General features: G+C 41.5%; 1 protein-coding gene across 1 annotated transcript in view; it reads right to left on the bottom strand.

Moving 5' to 3' along the window:
* Nf1 (neurofibromin 1) overlaps positions 1-21,668 on the bottom strand; it is a 509,668-nt gene that overhangs the window by 212,198 nt on the left and 275,802 nt on the right. Inside the window, exons 41-43 of the mRNA XM_080275751.1 lie at positions 17,494-17,655; positions 14,491-14,749; positions 1,785-1,929 (exon numbers count right to left, since the gene is read on the bottom strand). Of these exons, the coding sequence (XP_080131877.1) occupies positions 1,785-1,929; positions 14,491-14,749; positions 17,494-17,655 (566 nt within the window). The remainder of the gene's footprint in view (positions 1-1,784; positions 1,930-14,490; positions 14,750-17,493; positions 17,656-21,668) is intronic.

The following is a 21,668-nucleotide window of genomic DNA, read 5'->3' as shown; positions in this document are numbered from 1 at the left end:
CAACGGCTTGCTCACTTATCTATGATGCAACCTCCTTTAGGCCAATTATTATTTTATTTATTCACCATTCACTCACTTGATGTAGTGCTGTTCTCAGGTGTCTGCCCTGTCCTCTCTTCCATCCTTTTTTCCTTCCATCCTCTTCTGTCTGTCTTACCTTCATTCTTTCCTCATCATGCTTCCTATGGGTGGCTTTACACTCCCTCTTGTATCTTTCTTTCCTTCAGTCTTTCCTCTTTGTTCTGCCTGTGGGTGACTCTACACTGAGTGACAAGCCAAATGGTTTCCTGTACACCAGGAAACCATTTATTATGCTGGGTGGCAACCATATGACCAAATTTTGGCACCTGGTGGTTTAGTGGGTAATTATGACACTCCAATCGGATTGAGCCGGTGAAGATTTATATCCAAGGGATGGTTGGGGTTTATTGCTCACGTAATGCCACTCAGGGATGAGTGAGGCTGGTCACTCTCATCTTAAATGTCAGGACCAACTTGCCTAGCCCCGGGCTCCTATGCTCCTCATGGGGCAATGTAGGATTGGATGATGGTTGATGGAATTATTTCTACTACCGATATTGTACTATACAGTATCTTCTGGAGACATATGGCAACAATTACACCCCTCGGCCTGCCTGAGAAGGCCAGTTACCATGCACTTGACAACGAGAGAAGGTGCCCAGGATGTTTTTCACTTATGGCCTCTCTGGCGGAATCCAACAGTGATGAAGGGTTTATTCCTCATGATGCACGTGATTTAGATTTACCAGATGATGATGCAATAGTGTCTGTGTCAGCAGACAACAGTGATGCTGACTTTTATCCTGAAAACGATAGTGAGGCCAAAGTGAGTGAGTGAGTGAGTGAGTGAGTGAGTGAGGAGGAGGAGGAGGAGGAGGAGGAGGACGAGGAGGAGGAGGAGGAAATTGGTAGTGAGCTTAGCAATGCCACACTCTCAGCGACAAGTGGTTCAAGGTCGCCATCATCGTCATGTGTCCACATGCTTCACGCTTCTGTCTGTTCCATTTGGAAATGCTAGACGTAATGTTCTACCTAGTGTGGAAGAGGATTTTGTGGATGTGCTGCCAGAAATTGCTGCACATCATGCACCACATCCAATGACTGCACCTGACTGTTTCCGGTTATTTTAGTAATTATATTTTTTACAATGATAACATCATGTAGTTGGGTTTATGTGATCATCAGTATACAAACAAATCACAAAGGGTGCATAGTTTGGCTGTGGCAATAAAACATAAACTTCCCCTCACAGCATGAGAAGGGGAGCTGTCAGGTCAGTATGGAGGTTGAACATAGTGTTTATGCCCAAAGAGGGAGGGTGTTCGTAAAGAAGGGATTAAGAGAGAGAGAGAGAGAGAGAAACTGGATACTGTACTTAACATTTAAGGTGAGCATGTATACTCAAGTCTAAACTGGACAATCATCATCATTTATCATAATCACAAACCCCTTTTACTCAATTCATCTTCAGAATTACACAAAAATAGAGATTCTTCATCACTGCCATGAACACCACCACAATCACTAACACCATCCTCATCATATGTTTTCTCATGCGCATATATCAACTTCGTGATCCAGCTCCATCACTCGTTGAAGTTTAATTTATTTCAACATAAAGCTAAACAATAATCATCACCACTGTTGCTATCATCATAATCATCACACTAACTGCCACTATAATCCTAATCACCATCAAGTACCTCATTCAGCCTTCAACAAGATGTAAGTGGTGTTTTCACCACAGTACTCACTGGACGCACCTCATTCCCCTCTCGCCCGTATGCCTGTAAGAAGACCTGAAGGCAGTGACAGCAGCAGATTTGACCTTGCTAATGCCAAAAAGGAGGTAGAACTTTGGTAGCGAGAACTCATCTAGGGAGAGTCGGAGCACACGCTGGGTGTCCTCTAGGGGGCAAAGAGAGAAAGGCTGTGGGTTAGGTAGTGAAAACAGTGACTGATATATTTACTTACAGTGTTCCTTTTATGTATGCTGGCAGTTTGCTCTGAACTACGAGACCCTAAACACCAGTGCACTGTGCAAGAAGTAGTATGAGGCTGGATGTCACATTACCATTTTCTGTATAACTCTGCACACACAGACATGCAGACACAGATGTGTTTGTGTGCACACACACACACAATATAAGAAGAGACAGAAATTTGAAAAAAGGAAGAGTTATGATATTAATAAAGTACACATGCCTAGTCAAAGAGACAGAACTAGATATACCCTCACAAGTAGAATTAACTGCAGTAGAGACCAACACATCTCAAGGGAAAATAATGGTGGCAAATTTATGTGCCACTCAAGACAAACACATGGGATAGAGGTGAATATGAAGACCTGGCAGAAAGTACAATACAGAGTTTAAGAACCCTACTTCATAGAATGGAAGATAAATATGAAAGAATTATACTAACAGGAGATTTCAACAAAAATATTAATTGGAATGCTTTAGATGTAAGAAGCTATGAAAGCTGTTGGGATAAAAAACTCCTGGATCTTATACAGAAGTTGTTCCTAACACAACATGTAAAGGAAAACACCAGAAAAGGAGGACCAGAAGAACCATTATAATTATATTTCATATTTACTAAACAAGAAAATAAAATTGACAACATAATTTACCACCCTCCTTTCCACAAAAGTGACCATGCAGTATCAGATTACAATTTCAGGCCAGCATATGATATAGTTAGTGAAAATGAAAATTTAAAAAAGGGGCTAAACTATAAAAAAAAAAAGGACAACTATCATGACCTAAAGAAGTACTTTAAGGAAACAGACTGGGAAGAGGAACTTAGAGGACAAGATATACAGTACATTTTTTATACAGAAAATTCTGTGAATTTTACAAGAACAGGAGTCCAAAACCATATCCCACTACACAAAGAAACAGAAATACGGATAAAGAAATGGTTTAATACCGAATGTACAGAAGCAAATGAGAAAAGAGATTTTGCTGTGGATCAAATACTGACGACATGAAAACGAGCGGGCATATAATAACTACAAGCAGGCAAGAAATGATTATACAAGGCTGAGGAGAGAAGCTCAAAGGCAGTTTGAGGATGACATTATAAATAAAACTACTAGTCAACCAAAGCTGCTTTACAGCTACATACGAAGTAAAATTACAGTCAAAGATAAAAAACTGTCCACCATAGAAGATGGGAAAATCTATACCCAATGAAGAAAATATTTGTGAAGTACTAAACAAAAAATTCTAGTAAGTCTTTACAGAAGAAAAAAGATTTGAGTGAGATGAAATTAAACAAGTATGTTCACACATGTTAATGAATATACGTATATCGAAACAAGAGGTCCAGAAAGAGCTGAGTATATTAGACAAAGGAAAAGCAAAATGATCCTGATGAGATTTCAAGTTGGGCATTACATGAATGTGCAGAAGAGTTAAGCAGACCAGTACATTTAATATTCAAGGAATCCTTCAGACAAGGTAAACTACTTGATATCTGGGAGAAAGGAGACTGTTCCCCTATTCAAGAATGGAAATAGGCAAAATCCACTAAACTACAGGCCGGTATCACTGGACAGTGTTATAAGTAAGATACTGTATTAAATAAGCTGATACGGAAAATGTGGGTAAATCATCTGGAAAAACACCACATGATAACAGAAAGAGCTGCAGAAACACTACAGAAAAGAAAATGATGGGTAGACAACATCTATTTGGATTTCAAAAAGGCATCTGATACAGTAACACACCAAAGACTTTTATAGAAACTGTACCAACATGGAGGAATCCAAGGCAACCTGTACTGTTGAACGCAAGATTTTCTCAAAAAAGGGAAATGAGAACAGTAATAAGAGGTAATTACTCATCGTAGAGAGAAGTGAAAACTCGAGTCCCACAGGGCTCAGTGCTGGCACCAATTAAGTTTTTAGTACTGTATATATAAATGACATGGACAGTGACATTGGTAATGGAAGGTATTTAAATATGTTTGCTGATGATGCAAAAATACACAGGAGAATTACAAACACAGACCCTTGCAGTGAGCTTCAAGAAGAATTAAATAAGCATCATGAATGGAGCAGTAGATGGCAAACAGAACTGAATGTGGACAAATGCCATGTAATCAAGTTTGGCAAAAGTGATAAAAGTCCAGACTGAGATTATAAGCTAGGAAGTTCAACCCTACACATATCAGAAAGGGAGAACTTGGGAGTGATTATCAATAACAGACTATCTCCGGATGACCACATCAACGAGAAAGTACGGAACAAGTACACATTGCTTGTTACTATGAAAGTAACATGCACATATATAAATGAAGATGCGCTGAGAATGATAATCACATCATTCATTAAACCAGCCCTGGACTACGCATCAGCAGCCTGGAATTGACATCTTAAAAAATACATAGATGAGACTGAAAAGGTACGAAGGGCTGCTACAAGGTGGGCACCAAGCTTATGGATTTAAGCTATGAAGAAAGACAAGGAAAATTAAAACATCCAACATTACAAGTGAGAAAGAAAAGAGGAGACATGATTATGCTATAAATGCATCAAAGGAAATGAGAAAATAGGCGTGGATGAATATATAACCTACGGGGAGGCAACATCAACAGGACTCTGCAAAAAACTGTACAAAATGAGAGGTGATAATGATGGAAGAAAATTCAGTTTCCCAAACAGAGCAACTGATCAATGGAATGCATCACCGAATGAAACAGTGTGCCAAATCTATTCACAAAGTCAAGGATATGAATGATAAAAATGTTTTTAAAAACGGGACAGTACAAGCTGGACTCATTCCAGTAATGATACAATAAGGTAAGAACAACTAAGTAGAACACACACACACACACACACACACACACACACACACACACACACACACACAGCCAGAGTGAACGGACGTATCTCAACTGCCTCCCAGCCACCGCTGCAAACCTTAAGTAGTTTCAGGAATTATGTTTGTCCTGTCTCCTTTGGTCTTGTTTTAAGTTTAAAATATTGTAAGTTAATATAGACTACCAAAAATGCAAAGAGTTATTGGCAGAGAGTATATTTGGATGTATGTAGTATTTTCGGTAACAGCTGTTTTGGTAATGTAACCAACCTCAAACATGGCCGATACTGTAAACATCAAGGGACTCGAATTTACAGGATTTGACAGTAATACTAATGTCATGGATTTGGTTAAAACATTGACTATAAGGATTAGTGAACTTGAAAAGAAAGTGGAGAATTTAGTGTTCAGGGACATGTCTGAAAATACCGAGAATACTATACAGAGTCTGATCCAGTCCAATGAGATGGCGAACCACGAGATCAGGAATTTGAAGCGAGAAAATATCGAATTAAGGAGAAAACTAGAAGAGAGCAGTAATAAAACGGAGAAGGTAAGTAGCGTGTTAGAAGAGCATAAGGCAAAGTGGGCACATGTGGAAGAAGAACAGAAAGAAGTGGTCAGCTTAAGGGAAATCATTCAGCAAGAAAGGGAAATGAACAAGAAAAAAATGGAAGAAAATGTAGTGAAAATACTGAAGAAAAAAGAGAAAATAGCGAGAGAAACTGTAGAATGGAACAGATGTGTGGTAATATTTCGAAACAGGGAGGAGGAAGAAATGGTTAGATCCATGAGACTCGAGAGAAACACAAATCTCGTGAGAAAAACATCAGGCAAGATTGATCGCGAAGGAGACAAGTGGAAAAAAGAAATTCAGGAAGTAAGGAGGATAGAGCCTTATAAGAATGGGGAAACAAGACCAGTAAGAGTCAAGTTGTCATCAGATAGTGTAGTAAATCTAAACATCAGGCAAGATTGATCGCGAAGGAGACAAGTGGAAAAAAGAAATTCAGGAAGTAAGGAGGATAGAGCCTTATAAGAATGGGGAAACAAGACCAGTAAGAGTCAAGTTGTCATCAGATAGTGTAGTAAATCTATCTATCTATCTATTGCCAGACGCCTCAATCCCGTTTGGGGTGGCCACAAACAAATCGCCTCCAAGTCGCCCTGTCTCCTGCCATCTCACTGCCCTGCTCCCAACTCACACCCCACTCTCTCATATACCTCTCCACCCCATCCCTCCTCGGCCTCCCCCTCCTTCTTCCCCCCTCCACCTCACTCACATACACTCTCTTCGTCAGTCTTTCACCCTCCATCCTCTCCACATGGCCAAACCACCTCAGTGTGTTCCTCATAACGCTTCCTATCACATCCACATCCACACCACAATGCTCCTTTATATCCTCATTCGTCAGCCTGTCTCTCCATGTGACTCCACAGGCTCCTCTTAAATAACTCATTTCCACTGCTCTCACTCTTGACTTGTGTCCTTCCAACAACGTCCAAGCTTCACTTCCGTACGTTAGAGTTGGTATCACAATACTGTCATGTAGTAACTTTTTCACTTCCATGCTCACTTCCCTGTTTCTTATCACTGCTTTCAAAGAACCAGCAACCTTGCTTCCCTGCTGTACCCTTTCACGCACTTCACCCTCCAAACCTCCATCCTTACTCATCACACTACCCAAGTACTTAAACGTACTCACATCTTCCAATTCCTCACCATCCAACCTTGCTGTACATTCACTGACTTCACCTCTCTCAAAGACCATCACTTTACTCTTCCCTACATTCACCTTTAGATTCCGTTTCTTACACACTCTCCCAAACTCATCCACCAAGCCTTGCAGATCCCCTTCGTCTTCACTCAACAACACAGTATCATCTGCAAACAACAGTACAGGGAGTTTCCAAACACTATCCTCTCTCACCAGGGCCACTCCAACATCCACTACCCTACCTTGTACTTCTTTTATTACCCCATCCATGTAAAGATTGAACAACCATGGAGACATGACACATCCCTGTTTCAACCCAACCTTCAAACAGAAAAATTCACTTACTTCACCATCCAAACTCACTGCAGCCTTCGCACCATCGTACATACTCTTCACAGCATTCAGCAACTTCCCATCTACTCCATATATTCTTAACACTTTCCACAATCCTTGTCTATCCACCCTGTCATATGCTTTCTCCAAATCCATGAAAGCTGCATACAACTTCTTTCCCTTCTCTAGAAACTTTTCCACTAAAGATCTAAGAATGAATATCTGATCTACACAACCTCTTCCCTTCCTAAAGCCCCCCTCTTCTTCAACTAATTTTTCTGTTCTTTCTCTAACTCTGTCAATAAGTATCCTACCATACACTTTTCCTATTATGCTAAGAAGACAAATGCCCCTATGATTACCACACACTTCTTTTTCCCCTTTTCCTTTGTAAAGGGAATATTTATACCTGACTTCCAATCCTCCAGGACTCTACCTTCCTCCCAAGCCAATCTGCACATCTTCCACATCCATTCTACTACTATCTCTCCCCCATGCTTCAGCATTTCACCACACACTCCATCAATTCCTGGGGCTTTCCCCGATTTAACTTTCTTCATTGCTTTCACAACTTCTATCCTACTGATTTCTTCCTGTCTTCTCACCTCCCTCCTTCTCCCAGCCATTCCCCAGCCACTTATACTCGCATTACTTCCATCCTCTATGTTCAACAATTCCTTAAAGTGTTCTCTCCATCTGCTCACTTTTTCTCCCTTCTCAACTAGTGATCTACCATTTTTATCTTTCACTCCCCTGCTAACTTCACTTCCACCCTGTCTTACTCTTTTCACCTCTTTCCAGAACATTTTCTTACAGTCCCTCCACTTTACACTCAAATTCCTTCCAAATTCCTCATCCACTCTCTTCTTTCTCTTACTAATCTTTTCACCTCTCTCTTTCTTTCTACATATAACTCTCTCTTTCGCCTCTCAACTTCTTCCACGCCCCTATTTCTCATCCATTCATTGTATGCTTTCTTCTTTTGTGCCACAGCCTGTCTCACCTCTTCAGTCCACCACGCTGTTCCTTGCATCCCCCACCATCTTCTCTTCCTTCCACACACCACATCACATGCTGCACATATTTCTTCTGTAAATATCCTACAGACACCTTCCACGTCTCCCATCTCCAATACATATTTGCCCAATCGTTCCTCCACTTCTCTCTTATACTCTGCCTTTTTCTCATCCTCTTGTAACCTTTCCACTCTCCTTGCAACTACTCCTTCCTCTTGTCTTTCCCTTCTTCTATTCCTCCATCTTACTTGAATTCTAATTCTGGCCACCACCAAGTAGTGGTCAGAAAGTCTACTCCCCCAGCCTCTATAAGCTCTTGCATCCATTACACATCTTCGCATCCTTTCATCCACACACACATAATCAATCATTGCCTTCCTTTCATTCAGTTCACCACCCACCCTTTTCATCACTCGCCATGTATACCTGTGGATCATTTTATGCCTGAAGAGGGTATTGGCTATCACCAACCCCCTCCCAGCACAAATGTCCACTAATGCACTCCCATTCTCATCTATCTCAGCAGGCACACCCCACTCACCAACTATTCCATCCACCTTCACATTCCCAACTTTACCATTCATATCACCAATCAAAAACACTCTCATTCCTTCCAAACTTATCCATGCACACTTCTACATTTGTCCAGAACTCTTCTCTCACTCTTCTAGCACGATCTTGCATTGGCGCATACACGCACACAATCGCCCACATTTGTATTCCAACTTTCAACTTTACCCACACAATCCTTGACCCAACTGATCCATACTGTCTTATGCTCTTCTTCCATCTTTTACTCACAGCTATACATACTCCTTCCTTTGCCCTCTCATTCCCACCTACTCCTGCACATATACCCCATCCATACTCCCATTCTCTCACACTTTCTCCTCTCCACTTTGTTTCAGTTATTCCACATACATCCACTTTCGCACCCTCAAGCACCTGGACAATCTCTCTCTCTTTCACCTCATCATTCGCTCCCCTTACATTCCACGTTCTGATAACCATGTCCTTTGTCCAGTCCTTGGTTGTCATCGTTTGGTCAGTCCTTGTCCGAGGCTTATTGTTTGTTTTTATAGTTAGCTGTTTTCCGGGGAGGGGCACTAACCCTCCGCCAACCCTTTTAGTTGCCTTTTACGACAAGCAGGGATACTGGGGGAGTATTCTTAAAAAAAAACCCTACCCCCAGGGGGGAGTGTAGTAAATGATATACTTAAAGTGACCTGGAAACTAAGCAAAGAGCCAAGGATGGAAAATATTATAGTAAGAAAAGATTTGAATGAAGAAGAAAGAGAAGTTTTAAAATCATTGAAGGAACAAGGGAAAAAAATGATAAGAGGACTGAGGAAGAGTGTAAAACGTTTTTTTTGGAAAGTGATGGATATGAAAGTAAGGAAGTGGTATGTGAGGTACTAGAAGTGAAAGAAACTAAGGAGGACGGCTAAGAAAGATCAGAAATTGAGGAAGTGGTACCGATGGAGAGAAGGAGAGAAGAGGGTATAAAAACACTTAAAATAATTTGAAGGCGGTATATACTAATGTTGGTTTAATATCGGCAAGGCTTGAAATTAACGATTTCCTGAGGGAACATGAACCTGATGTAATGTGCTTTGTAGAGACCAAGAGAAGATATTGATGTTCATATGGGAGATGGTAAATACAAACTGTGGAGAAGAGACAGAAAAGAAAAAACGGGAGGAGGAGTGATGATAGCAGTGAAGAACTACATAAATGTAGATACCGTGAAAATGGGAGAAGGCAGGGTTGAAGTGATAAATATGAAATTAGAAACTGAAGAGAATGGCAAGAGAGATATGGCAGTAGTGTATGTTCCCCCTAAGACAAGAGCATGGAATGATGATGAATACCAGATGTTGTCAGATATGGCTAGTTATTTACAAAAAATAATTGAGAAAAGCAGCAATATAATTTTGGTGGGTGACTTTAACTGTAGAGAGGTGAACTGGGAGGAATGGGACTCAGGAGGCAGCAAAGATTCATGGGGCACTGTATTATTAAATATAACACTGAATAATGTGATGACGCAATGGGTCAAAGAAGAAACACGGTTCTGAGGTGAGGACACACCAGCAAGGTTAGACTTACTGTTTACCAAAGAACCCGATGTAATATTTCTGTCCTATAGGAAAACGTAATCATTTGGTCATTGAGTTCCAGATGATAATAGGGAACGTCGAGCCAAGAGACGAGCTTTATAGACAGGGAAGATACAACTTTGGGAAAGCAAATTTTACAGGATTGAGAAAATTTTTCGAAAATGCAGATTGGAGAAAATTCAGAGAATCAAGAGAGATTGAGAGGAAGTGGGATCTTTCTAGACCTCTATAATTTGGGAGTGGAAAAATTTGTACCAAGAGTTAGGGGGAAAGAAAACAGGAAAAAGAAGTGGTTTAATAGAAGGTGTATGATAGCAAACAAAGAGAGTGATAAGGCGTGGAACAACTGGGGAAAGGGATGTAATAACAGAACAAAGGAAGAATAAAAAAGAACTAGAAATGAATACACAAGAATACGCAGAGAAGAAGAAAGGAATTTTGAAAAAGGTATGATAGACAAATGCATGGATGAACCCACCCTGTTTTGTGGATTTGTTAATGGCAAACTGAAACAAAAGGAAGGAATCACCAAACTGAAAGTAGAAGGAGAGGACTCCGTCACGAGTTGGCGCGATTAAGTATTTGAACAAACTCGTGACATTAACTTTGGTGGGAAACCGCGAATTCTAGTGGAATCCCAGTATTTATCACTCAGTTTAACCGCCATGTATTCACCAGATCGGGAGTGTTTTTCTGGACATTTTTCACTATTTCATAAGTGATCGTCCTTGTGCGCGATGTTAGCACCTTCGGTGAGTGAACTGCGGGTGTGTATCGCTCACACTTGTTGGCCGTTAGCAAGTGCAGCCACGACACTCGCCTCTCTCCCACAATTTGAATCAGTCAAGATTTGAGCGCCGTGGAAGCAGGTAGTCTGTGTGGCAGCGTCCTTTCTCAGCAACGACACCTAGTTCCCACAGTCGCCGTTGAATTCCCACCTGGCGTGATTGGCGAGAGACTCAGCGTGTGCAGCGTCCTTCCTCAGCAACGACGCCCAGTCATCTGCTTTGTCCACTTTTCTGACCAATATTTCATTTCATTTTTTTTCCTAGGTTTAAGAGTTTAGGTTTTGAGTGAGCGAGTGAGTGTGATCTCCTTATTTGAATTCATCTTGAGACTCATGTAACATTAATTTATTTTATTGTAATCAATAAAGTAACAGTTCTTTTTCTTGAGCTTAATGTAATGTAAATTCGTGTTTTATTTCTCCACGAGCTTATTTCACTTATAGCTCCTAGTTTGCATAAACGCTTTGCTATTCATAACTGGTATTTAGGCCAGTCCTTTTGTATTAAGCTTAAAATCCGTTGTGCAACCAGGAGTTAATTGCATCAGCAAGAACTTGTTTATCATTAATAGCATTAGTTATTGATTGTCAGGGGTGGAGTAACTTTCTCCAGAGGCCAACAGCACTAACAAACAGCATTTGTGAGTAATTAGTCTCTGCTGTGTACTGCTGAGAAAGTTTATAAATTCTCGTCCTTAGAGAATCAGCAAAGTAAGGCGGCATAAAGTAATAATTTCTTGATTTTCACAAGACAATACGTTGTCCTGTTCTTAAGTATTATTGAATATTCTTTAATATTGTATACACACAAAAACCCCGTGACAGTCTATAAAGATGATGCAGTGCAAGCTGAAATAATGAACAAATGTTTCCAATCAGTTTTCACTAATGAAAAAGAGTTTGTAGAAGGGGAGGGAGTGATTAGAAATGTACCAGTGAGAAAAGATATAAAAGTGGAGGTACAGGAAGTGTATAAATTACTGGAAACTCAAGATGTAAAGAAAGCCCCAGGACCAGATGAAATTTCTAATTGGGTACTGAAGGAATGCAGAGAACAACTGGTGGATAAAATTTACAGTTTAATTGTGTGTTCTCTGGAAGAGGGGAAAGCACCTCAAGAATAGAAGAGGGCAAATGTGGTACCAATTTATAAGGGAGGAAACAGGGAAGAACCCCAGAAGTATAGACCAGTGTCTCTAACCAGCATGGTCGGAAAACTGTGTGAGAGAATCCTGAAAGACAGATGGATAAAATATCTAGAAGAGATGAATATTTTGGCTGAATGTCAGTTTGGATTCAGAAGTGAAAGGTCATGTGTTTCCAACTTGTTGAGCTTTTACTCAAGAGCGATTGACGTGGTACAGGAGAGAGATAGTTGGGTGGACTGTGTGTATTTAGACTTGGAGAAGGCCTTCAACAAGGTACCCCATAAGAGACTAATGTGGAAACTAGAGTATATAGGAGGACTGAAGGGGAAACACCTGGAATGGATGAGAGACTTTTTGAGACAGACAAATGAGGACAGTAATAAAAGACAGGATGTCTGGATGGAGGGAAGTAACAAGTGGAGTCCCTCAGGGCTCGGTGTTGGTGCCAGTAATGTTCCTGATTTACGTAAATGATATGGTAAACTGAGTGAACAGTTATGCAAGTCTGTTTGCTGATGATGCAAAGATCTTGAGGAAGGCAGGGGGTGAGGAGGATTGTAAAATGCTGCAAGGGGATCTGGATAGGATACATGATTGGAGCCGGATGTGGGAAATAAAACTTAACGCAAAGAAATGTAAAATATTGGAAATGGGTAAAAGTACCAGGAGGCCATCACTGAATTATTTGATGCGTAATGAATTAATCACAAAAGCGAGAGAAGAGAAAGATTTGTGAGTGCTGGTCCAGGACAGTTTGTCACCTGAAAAACATATTAACAAGATAGTTAGAGAGACGTATAAGCTCTTGACTAACATAAGAGTAGCATTTCATTATATGGATGAGGAGATGATGAAAAAATTGATAGTAGCCATGATCCGCCCCAGGTTAAAATATGCAGCGATAGTGTGGTTCCCACATAAAAAGGAAGATATAAACAAGATTGAGAGAATACAAAGAACAGCAACCAAGATGGTCCCCAGTCTGGCAGATCTGTCATACAGAGAGAGGCTGGATTTGCCTTCCTTAGAGGAAAGGAGAGAGGGGAGACATGATTGTAGTGTTGAGGACCATGATAGGAGTAGATAAAACTGACTGAGATCTGTTTGTATGGGATAAGAGAGCAACAAGAGGACAAGGAATGAAATTGAAGAAGTCAAGCTGCTTGAAGGATATCAAGAAATATAGTTTTCCTTATAGAAGTATAGACCTGTGGTATACCCTGGACAAAGAGATCGTCCAGTCTAAAAACTTAAACGAGTTTAAAGCTAAAACTGACTTATTGAGAAACAGCGACGGGATCCCACGAGCGTAGCTCATTTCCTGTATATGACAATTAGGTAGATTAGGTAAATACATAAGTATTTGGAACGACTTAGACGAAGAAGTGGTGCAGGCGTAAAACATTCATGTGTGTAAAAGTAGACTAGAGGCGTCTGGCAATAGACAGATAGATAGATAGATAAATGTGGATATAGAGACAGGACAACACGAGCACTGCTCAATTCGTGTATACTACAAATAGGTAAATAGGTAAATACACACACACACACACATGCACACAGCAGCACTGGTGGTGGTTGGTGGTAACCATCATCCACTAACTAAATCTGGTGCTGCCTAATTCTTCCTTCCCCATTCTCACTGTTTCTCTACATATATCCTCCTCTCTTCCTACTACTCCCTTTCCTTCCTGTCACTTCTTTTCATTTCAGTGGCTCTACAGTATGCGACAAGTCTAATGGTTTCTTGTATCCAAGAAACCATTTACAATGCTGAGTGGTAACCACATAACCAAATTATGGGGTAAAGTGGAGCCTACTAAAATGCCCGCTAACTGCATGGTGAGACACAAATTCCACGTCCATCAGGAACCAAAACTTAACACTATTCCCTGTGCCTTGCTCTGGTGAGACAGGGACACTGGTTCACTGCAAAGGATGGCCCTGCAGGGGCAGCTGCTTGCCTTGGGTCTGCTCGACCAGACAGACTCGTGTTGATCAACAACAACACAGATGCACAAGTGTTATGCATTTGGCTCAGTTTGTTTGTCTATCTGTTAGCTACATTATGGGAACCTACTGAATGAAACTGTACTAAACCTGGTATAGTGACTGAGGACCCTATGAAGAGTAAGTTATTAAATTCTGAGCAAAAACAGGAAGAGTACAGTCACAGGGCAAGGTCAACTCATAAAAATTTTATCAGATTTGGACCAAGCTTGATGGTAGGACTCTAGGTCAGGGGGAGGGATTCATTTTTGAGAACTGGTTCAAGTTTAAAGGCAAGATCACAGGTTTGACCCTCTGACCATTTTTTGTAACAAACACATAGTGCGCAAGTGCTGCACTCTCTGAACACTTTCTGTCAATAGTGAATTTATACTGGTACAATCATGAGCCAATCCCATATAACTTCCTCCAGGATACCCATTAACTTACTTACTGATTTTTAATCCCACCATTCTAAGTCTTCCACTCCAAAGGACTCAACAGTAATCATGGAAATATAAAAAATGCTCACCCAGGAATGAAGGCTTAGTACAGGTGCACAAAGAATGAATGATGTTGATGACGAGCCCATGTGTTGACGCTCTCATGGAGAGTGGCCCTGTACAGACCAAGAAGGTAATGATGTGGAAGAGGTAGGGGAGGTGTCGTGCCACGTCCAGACAGTTGTTGAACGACAGCATCAGCAGGTACCGCGCAAGGATTGCAATATCGTCCCACATCATGTGTGCCTCCAGGGTTTGTGTTGGGGAGGTGCAAGTCTTGTCAATCACCTGAATCATAAGAGAAATTAGGGACCACATTCTCAGAGCTTAAGACATGCCATACCCTCTCTTTGTCTCACTAATACTTATATACTGTAATCTGTGTCAACATTTACAAGTTATAAATAGTAACGAGATAGAGACAATAATGGTCTGAGTTGAGGAAGTGTCTTGTTGATTACCTGAATAACATGACAAACTAGATAATTTCAAGGGTGACTGGAGAAATATTATTTCTGTAAATGTTATCCTGAATATTAGTTAGACACCAGTCAAGGGAAGACTGACTCAGAATAAAAGAAGTAAGGTATATAAGGACTGGTGAGTTGCTTCTTCATTACAAATGCTTGTCGAACAGTGGAACTTTGCAACAACAGTTTCTGCTGTAACTACCTCTAACTACTGTACTTTTAGCACAAGCAATGTAAGATAATTATCTGAAAAAATAAATCTGTTCACAAAACTGATACACACATGAATCTGGTTGAATAATGGAACGCAGAAATGGGAGGAGGATAGAATACAGTTAGCCCCAATCTTCCGCAGAATAAACACCCAAGTCCCTGGCTTATTTGTGAACTGGTGCTGAGGGGAGGATGAGGAATGCACATATAAAAAGTAAAAGGAGGGGGGAGGGGGCAGTGGAACACTGACTGCTGTCGAGAAGGTATTCAAGTGTGGGAGCAAGCTTGGCATTGCATCTTTCCCATCACCAGTGTCGGTCCTTGTGTGTCTCAGAGGGGTGGACCAAGATAACCATGTATTTCTCACAGGTGTAGCATTCTGTCTTGTCCCCTTTCCAACCTAAGCAACAGCCACTGCCACTGCTGACATTGCCACCTCTGTGATACCTGAGCACCAGCCATCATCCTCTGCTTCCCTCTCTGCCGTGTCCTCTACAGCCCCATACCAACCATTATCACCTGCCAAGTCCAATGATGGTAATGACCCTAACGATCCCCTGAACTTTCAGGAATCTCATCTTGCTGCACAACATACCTGTCTCTTCATCCCTCACATCATACTTCACACTTCTGTACCATGCAGCAATCATCATCGACATCATCAACATCATCATCATCGTCATGTATGTCGTCAGAAGTCATTGGGATGGAGGGGGGTCTTCTAATTTTATCCTTGTGAATGTTCAGGGCCAACTGTATACAGGGATGGACCGACTGGGTGGAGGCAGGGGGATTAACCCCCAATGTTTGTTTCTGAGTTAGTCAAAAATGGAGAGTGGAGACTTTCCTTTCTTTCTTTCTTTTTTTTTTATACACAAAAGGAGAGGTCTCCGAGAATAATTTTTTTTTTTACTTTTTTTTTTTTCAATATATGTGTTTAGAGGAAAAAATACAAAATACCCTAGTTTCCCTCCTGTCAGGAGAATAGTTTAAACCCAAGTGAAGGACCATATTAATGAAGGTGCCTGGACCTGGACCCCCTTCACCCATAGAATGGTGGTGATGGTGGTGGTGGTGTGTGTGTGTGTGTGGGGGGGGAGGGGACAAATTTGTATGCACTCCTGCTACTGGTCTGGTCATAAGTAACTCCAAATGGCATGACTAGGTTAATTAATTTAATCAGACTGCTAAATAATTTACATGGTGTCTATTTTCTTGTCAACAATAATTCAGGCTTGGGTCCAAGCTTAGGTGGCTTTACTAAAGTACAATAAAAGTATTTTAGTTTTTAAAATCCCAAGTACAAGTATTTAAAAAAAAACTGTATTTAACCCGTTGATTGCAAGCCACAGCTCAGGCTGAAAAGTGTCACTTTGCGAGCCATAGCTCAGGCTGGGAAGCATTGCGTTGTGAGCCACATCTCAGGCTGTGCTAACCTTCCAGTTGCATCACCGCTAACTACCCCACCCTTACATAAACATCTTTGTGTAGCATGACGCTACACAAAGACGAAGAGAGAGATTTTTTTTTTTCACTACATGATGCCCTGGTGGTTTCTCTTCAAGTTTTTATAATAAAAGCTTTTTTTTTTTCCTCATTTTTTCACTTCACCCCTTTGCAAACTTATGCATGGCGCTACACAAAGAGGGAGAGAGAAATAGTTTTTTTTTTTTTTTTCCCCCCCCACCAGATGATGTCCTGGATGTTTATCTTCAAAAAAAAAAAAAAAAAAAAAAAAAAAAAATTGTACACCACAGGTGGAATAGAAAAGGTAAATGCGCAATCCATAGGTTAATTACAACTGTCCATGCACAAGTACTTCATATGATACATATTTAGCTGGTCAAACCATAATTCAAGTTGGTCAAAACCGTCCTTAACCCCCCAAAATCACATACTCCTTGCGCCATCGCTGACTGAGGAGGGGATTTATTGTAGCAGCAACATTTTTACCTCATCCCATCCTCACGTGGGAAAAAGGTCAGAATGATGATGGTAATGAACTTTCTATAAACAATAGTAACTTTCCAGTACACAGAATTCCAGGACCCTTTTACCATCAAGTAATTAATTCCATTACATTCTAATTACTATACTGCCAAACTATTTCAATCATCTTAAAAAGGCGCACTGATTAAATATGAAACATTTAGTAAAAGTAATCCACACCTTCATAATCATCCCATTTCTTACCATTATCAAATGAAGTAAGTACATTACAGGAAAGGGGTTAAGGAAAACCCAAAGAAGTATGAACACAGTGCCCAGTGAAAGTGGGCCATATTTCCAATTAAGACACCATTCAAATTAAAGACTCCAACCAGCAAGTCTGACACAATGGAGACTCACCCTGCAGAGTCGGCCGATAACCTTCTTGGCCACAGAGGCAACATTGGCTGAGGCAAGGGCAACAGCAGTGTCTGCCATGATTTCCGCCTGCCCTGACCCCAGCCCACCCGTCACCGAGCGTTTGATGAAGGAGTCGAGCACCATATCTATCAGCTCTGACACCTGCAATGGGAAGCAAGAAAATATTTTAACTGGTCTGGGACAGAATGAATGACTTTGTGGATGAGTTGGGACAGAATGAAAGATAAGTTTGGTTGGTATGGAATGAAATTATTTGGCAGGGCTGGAATGGAATGAAAAATTAATTGTATTGTTGAGAACTGAGGTGGCCTGGGATAAATGGAAAGACTGTAACTGGGCCAGAATGGAAAAATTATGAAAGTCTTACTGGACACTTGACAACTGAAGTGGACTGAGATGAAATTAAAGACTGTATGAGGGTTGGGATGGAATGAGGGCTGGAGAGGTTAATAAATGAAGGAGTGTAGCTGGGCTGGGATCAAATGAAGAATTTAAGCTGGGCTGAAACGAAACACTATTTGGAATGGAGTGAAACACTACCTGGGCTAGGTTGAAAATGAAAACTGGCTGAATGATTGAAGACAAGTAGGTTAGGATGGAATGAAGGACTGTAGCCAGACTGGGAATGAATGCAATAATGTAGGCAGAATGGGATGAAATGAAAGACAGGAACTGGACTGGTGGGGAATGAAAAACTACTAAACAATGATTTAGCTGAATGCTTGATAACTGGGCGCAGAAAGTGAGAAGCGTTAATATTGGAGGTAGGGTTGCGAGGGGTAGACCGAAAAAGACATGGGACGAGGTCATTAGGTGTGACCTCAGGGTTAAGAGACTGAACAGGGAGGCTGCCATAGATCGAGCAGCATGGAGGGCTGCCATTAGGTGACCAAGGCCGACACATGCAAGCATGTTGGAACCTTTAAAAACGAAATGAAACGAACAGGCTGGGATGGAATGGAAGCTACGACAAAGCTAGCGTTTGAAGTAGGCTTGCATCAAAGTCTGCATGGTAACTGAAATGGAATGACTGACTGCAAGTGATGGCTTGATACAAGCTGGGATAAAATGGAGACTGGTTTGGCTTCCTTAAGGTGGGTTGACATGAAATGAAGGACAACAGTCGGGCCAAACTACATGATGTTTTGTGGTGGACTGGGTAAGACTTCAATTTAGTTAGGATGGAATGAAGCTTTGTGGTGGATTGGGTAGGACTGCAATTTCTTTAGGACTGAATAAAGTTTAATGGTGGATTGGAATAGGAAGAAGGAATGCAGTAAGGTTAGGAATGAATAAACCTCTGTGGTGGGTTGGGATGGAGACAAGGACAGAAATATGATATGGATTACATGAAGCCTTGTGGTGGCTGGGATGGCGTGTACTGATAGAGACTACAGTTTAGTTAGGAATAAATGAAGTTTTGTGGAGCACTGAGATGAGTATAGGGATTGAAGGTGAATTAAATATGTGAGGGTCTTTCTGCCACAGCCACCTATAGTGCCCCCCTCCCCCCAACATACACACAAAATACAAACACACAAAACATATAAAAACACACACAGAACACAAACTTACAAAAATATACAATACACACAAAACAAACAAAAATACACACACCCAAAAAAAAACATCCATCCATCCATCATCCAATCCTAAGTTTCCCCATGAGGAGTGTAAGAGCCCAGGGCTAGGCAGTTTGTCCTGACATTTAAGATGAGAGTGACCAACCTAACTCATCCCTGAGTGGCATTACGTGAGCAATAAACCCCAATCACCCCTTGGATATAAACCTTCACCGGCTCAATCCGAATGGAGCACAATAGTTACCCACTAAACCACCAGGTGCCAAAATTTGGTTATATGGTTACCACTCAGCATAGTAAATGGTTTCCTGGTGTACAGGAAACCATTTGGCTTGTCACTCAGTGCAGAGTCACCCACAAGCAGATGGAAGAGGAAAGAATGAAGGAATGCAAGACAGAAGAGGGAGTGTAAAGTCACCCATAGGCAGAAAGACAAGGAACAAAAAAAAACACACACAAAGCAAAAACAAAAATACACACACACACACACACACACACACACACACATACACACACATACACAGGCTGCCGACAGAGATGGAGCTCTTTGTGGATCGTGGGGAAATAATCGCCGAATCAGCGGCAAAAAGGAGCCAAACCTATTGTGTTTATGTGAATGAATACATGAGTGGTGGTCCTGTCTGTAATCAGTGAAAAAAACACAGGTTTCAGTCAAACAAGAGTACAAAACACAGGTAAATTTGAAAGTTGCTGTAGGTTGCATCATGGCGGAAGGAGGTAGTTCACTGTTTACATCTGGTGGCGGTGAATTTGCGGGCTTCTCCGATGAGGGTAAGGGTAAAGGAAGTACTGCACTGAACAAAACAAGAGTAGCAAAAGTGGAGAAAATGGCAGAGAGGCATGTCCAGGACTTAAAAAAGGTATGGACAATAATTAGAGAGTTGCAGGAACAGACCTTGGAACAGGAGAAAGAGATTAAGACCAAAGATGAAAACGAACTAGCATACCCACACATATTAACAAATATTGTATACATATATCGAAACAAGAGGTCAAGGAGGAGATGAAGAAATTAGACAAAGGAAAAGCTATTGGAATGTGCAAAAGAGCTAAGCGGTCCATTACATTTAATATTCGAAGAATTCCTAAGACAAGGTAAACAACCTGATACTTGGAAGGAAGCAAACAACACCGTTCCAAGATATGAAATAGACAAAATCCACTTAACTACCGACCAGTATCACTGACCAGCACCACAAGCAAGATTTTAGAAAAACTGATACGAAGAATTTGGGTAAATCACCTGGAAAAACACAATGTGATAACAGAAAGACAATTTGGTTTTAGAAAGGGAAAATCACGTGTTACTAACCTATTAACCCCTAAAGTACTAAGCTCGACAATCGACGTTTTATCACAATTTTTTAAATGGACAAGGAAGGTCAATCGTGCAACTTCCACATAAAACTGGCGGCAGCTTGCTCCACTCTGGCTGTGACGTGGATGGCTTCTGACCAATGAGAACTAAGTGCTGGACATGCGGGAGGGAGGATCCAGGCCTGTACCCAGGCAGTGGTGAGCATGCCCCCCCACCTCCCCCTCGCCGCGTCCCTCTACCCCACTACGATGTTACTACCCTACCTCCCTCCGTTCTTCCATCACTACTGCCCCTCCCACATCCTCCTCATGCATTCTCCACCCCCCTCCGATGTGAATCCCCCCCCGTCTCCCCCTAGTCATCTGGGGGGAGGGTATTTCCCCCCCTACCCTCCTTCCACATCCCTGTACTCCACTGGGGCTCTTCCTTTGTATCTGGTGGTGGTCTCCTCCAATCCCTCCATCCCCGTACACCCCTTCCTGGCCTTACAACCTCCAACCTCAGCTCTCCCACCCCCTAGAACAGAGTATCTTTACCCCCCCCGGGCAAATTTTTCTTTCTCGCCCAGGCCACGATGAGTAATTACAGTCATCCCTTAACCCATTAACTGCTCATGGCATTTTTTCTGGAGGTGTCCGTGGTGCGCAGACATAGGGGTAAAAATGAAATTTCTCAAAGGCCAAATTTTGTCTTAGGAATTGAGAGAACACATGCCAGAGTATATAGTAACGAAGTATTAGCTAACTTTTTTTTTTTTATGCGAGGAAGAAGGAACCAGGCCAGGAGCCTGCAATAAGAGTTCCCTCCAAGAGAAAAACAAAATACAAGAGAGAGCCAAATTCAAGATCCATTCATTTCGAGATGCCTGAACACACTGCATTTGAAAGACTGGAGATCAAAGGCAGCAGGAAATACACACAGAGGGAGACAGTTCCAGAGTTGACCTGTTGCATAAATGAAGGACTGGGAGGAACGGTTAACTCTTGCATTAGAGAGTTGGACAGAAAAGGGATGAGAGTTTGCTGCTAGACGGGTGCTATGTGCCCATCGTAGAGGTGGAGGAATGCATGCAGACAGTTCAGAGGAGCAGTGACCATTAAAGTAGCGATAGAAAAGAGATAAAGATGCAACAGTGCGGCGAAGAGACAGAGGTTGAAGGGAGTCAGTAAGAGGAGGAGAGTTAATAAGACAAAAAGCCTTTGACTCCACCCTATTGAGAAGAGCTGTATGCA

Source organism: Coenobita brevimanus, chromosome 62, assembly GCF_032717465.1.
Source record: "Coenobita brevimanus isolate Jiangsu-jjx chromosome 62, ASM3271746v2, whole genome shotgun sequence".
NCBI lineage: Eukaryota > Metazoa > Arthropoda > Malacostraca > Decapoda > Coenobitidae > Coenobita > Coenobita brevimanus.
This window is presented reverse-complemented; position numbering and strand designations above follow the sequence as displayed.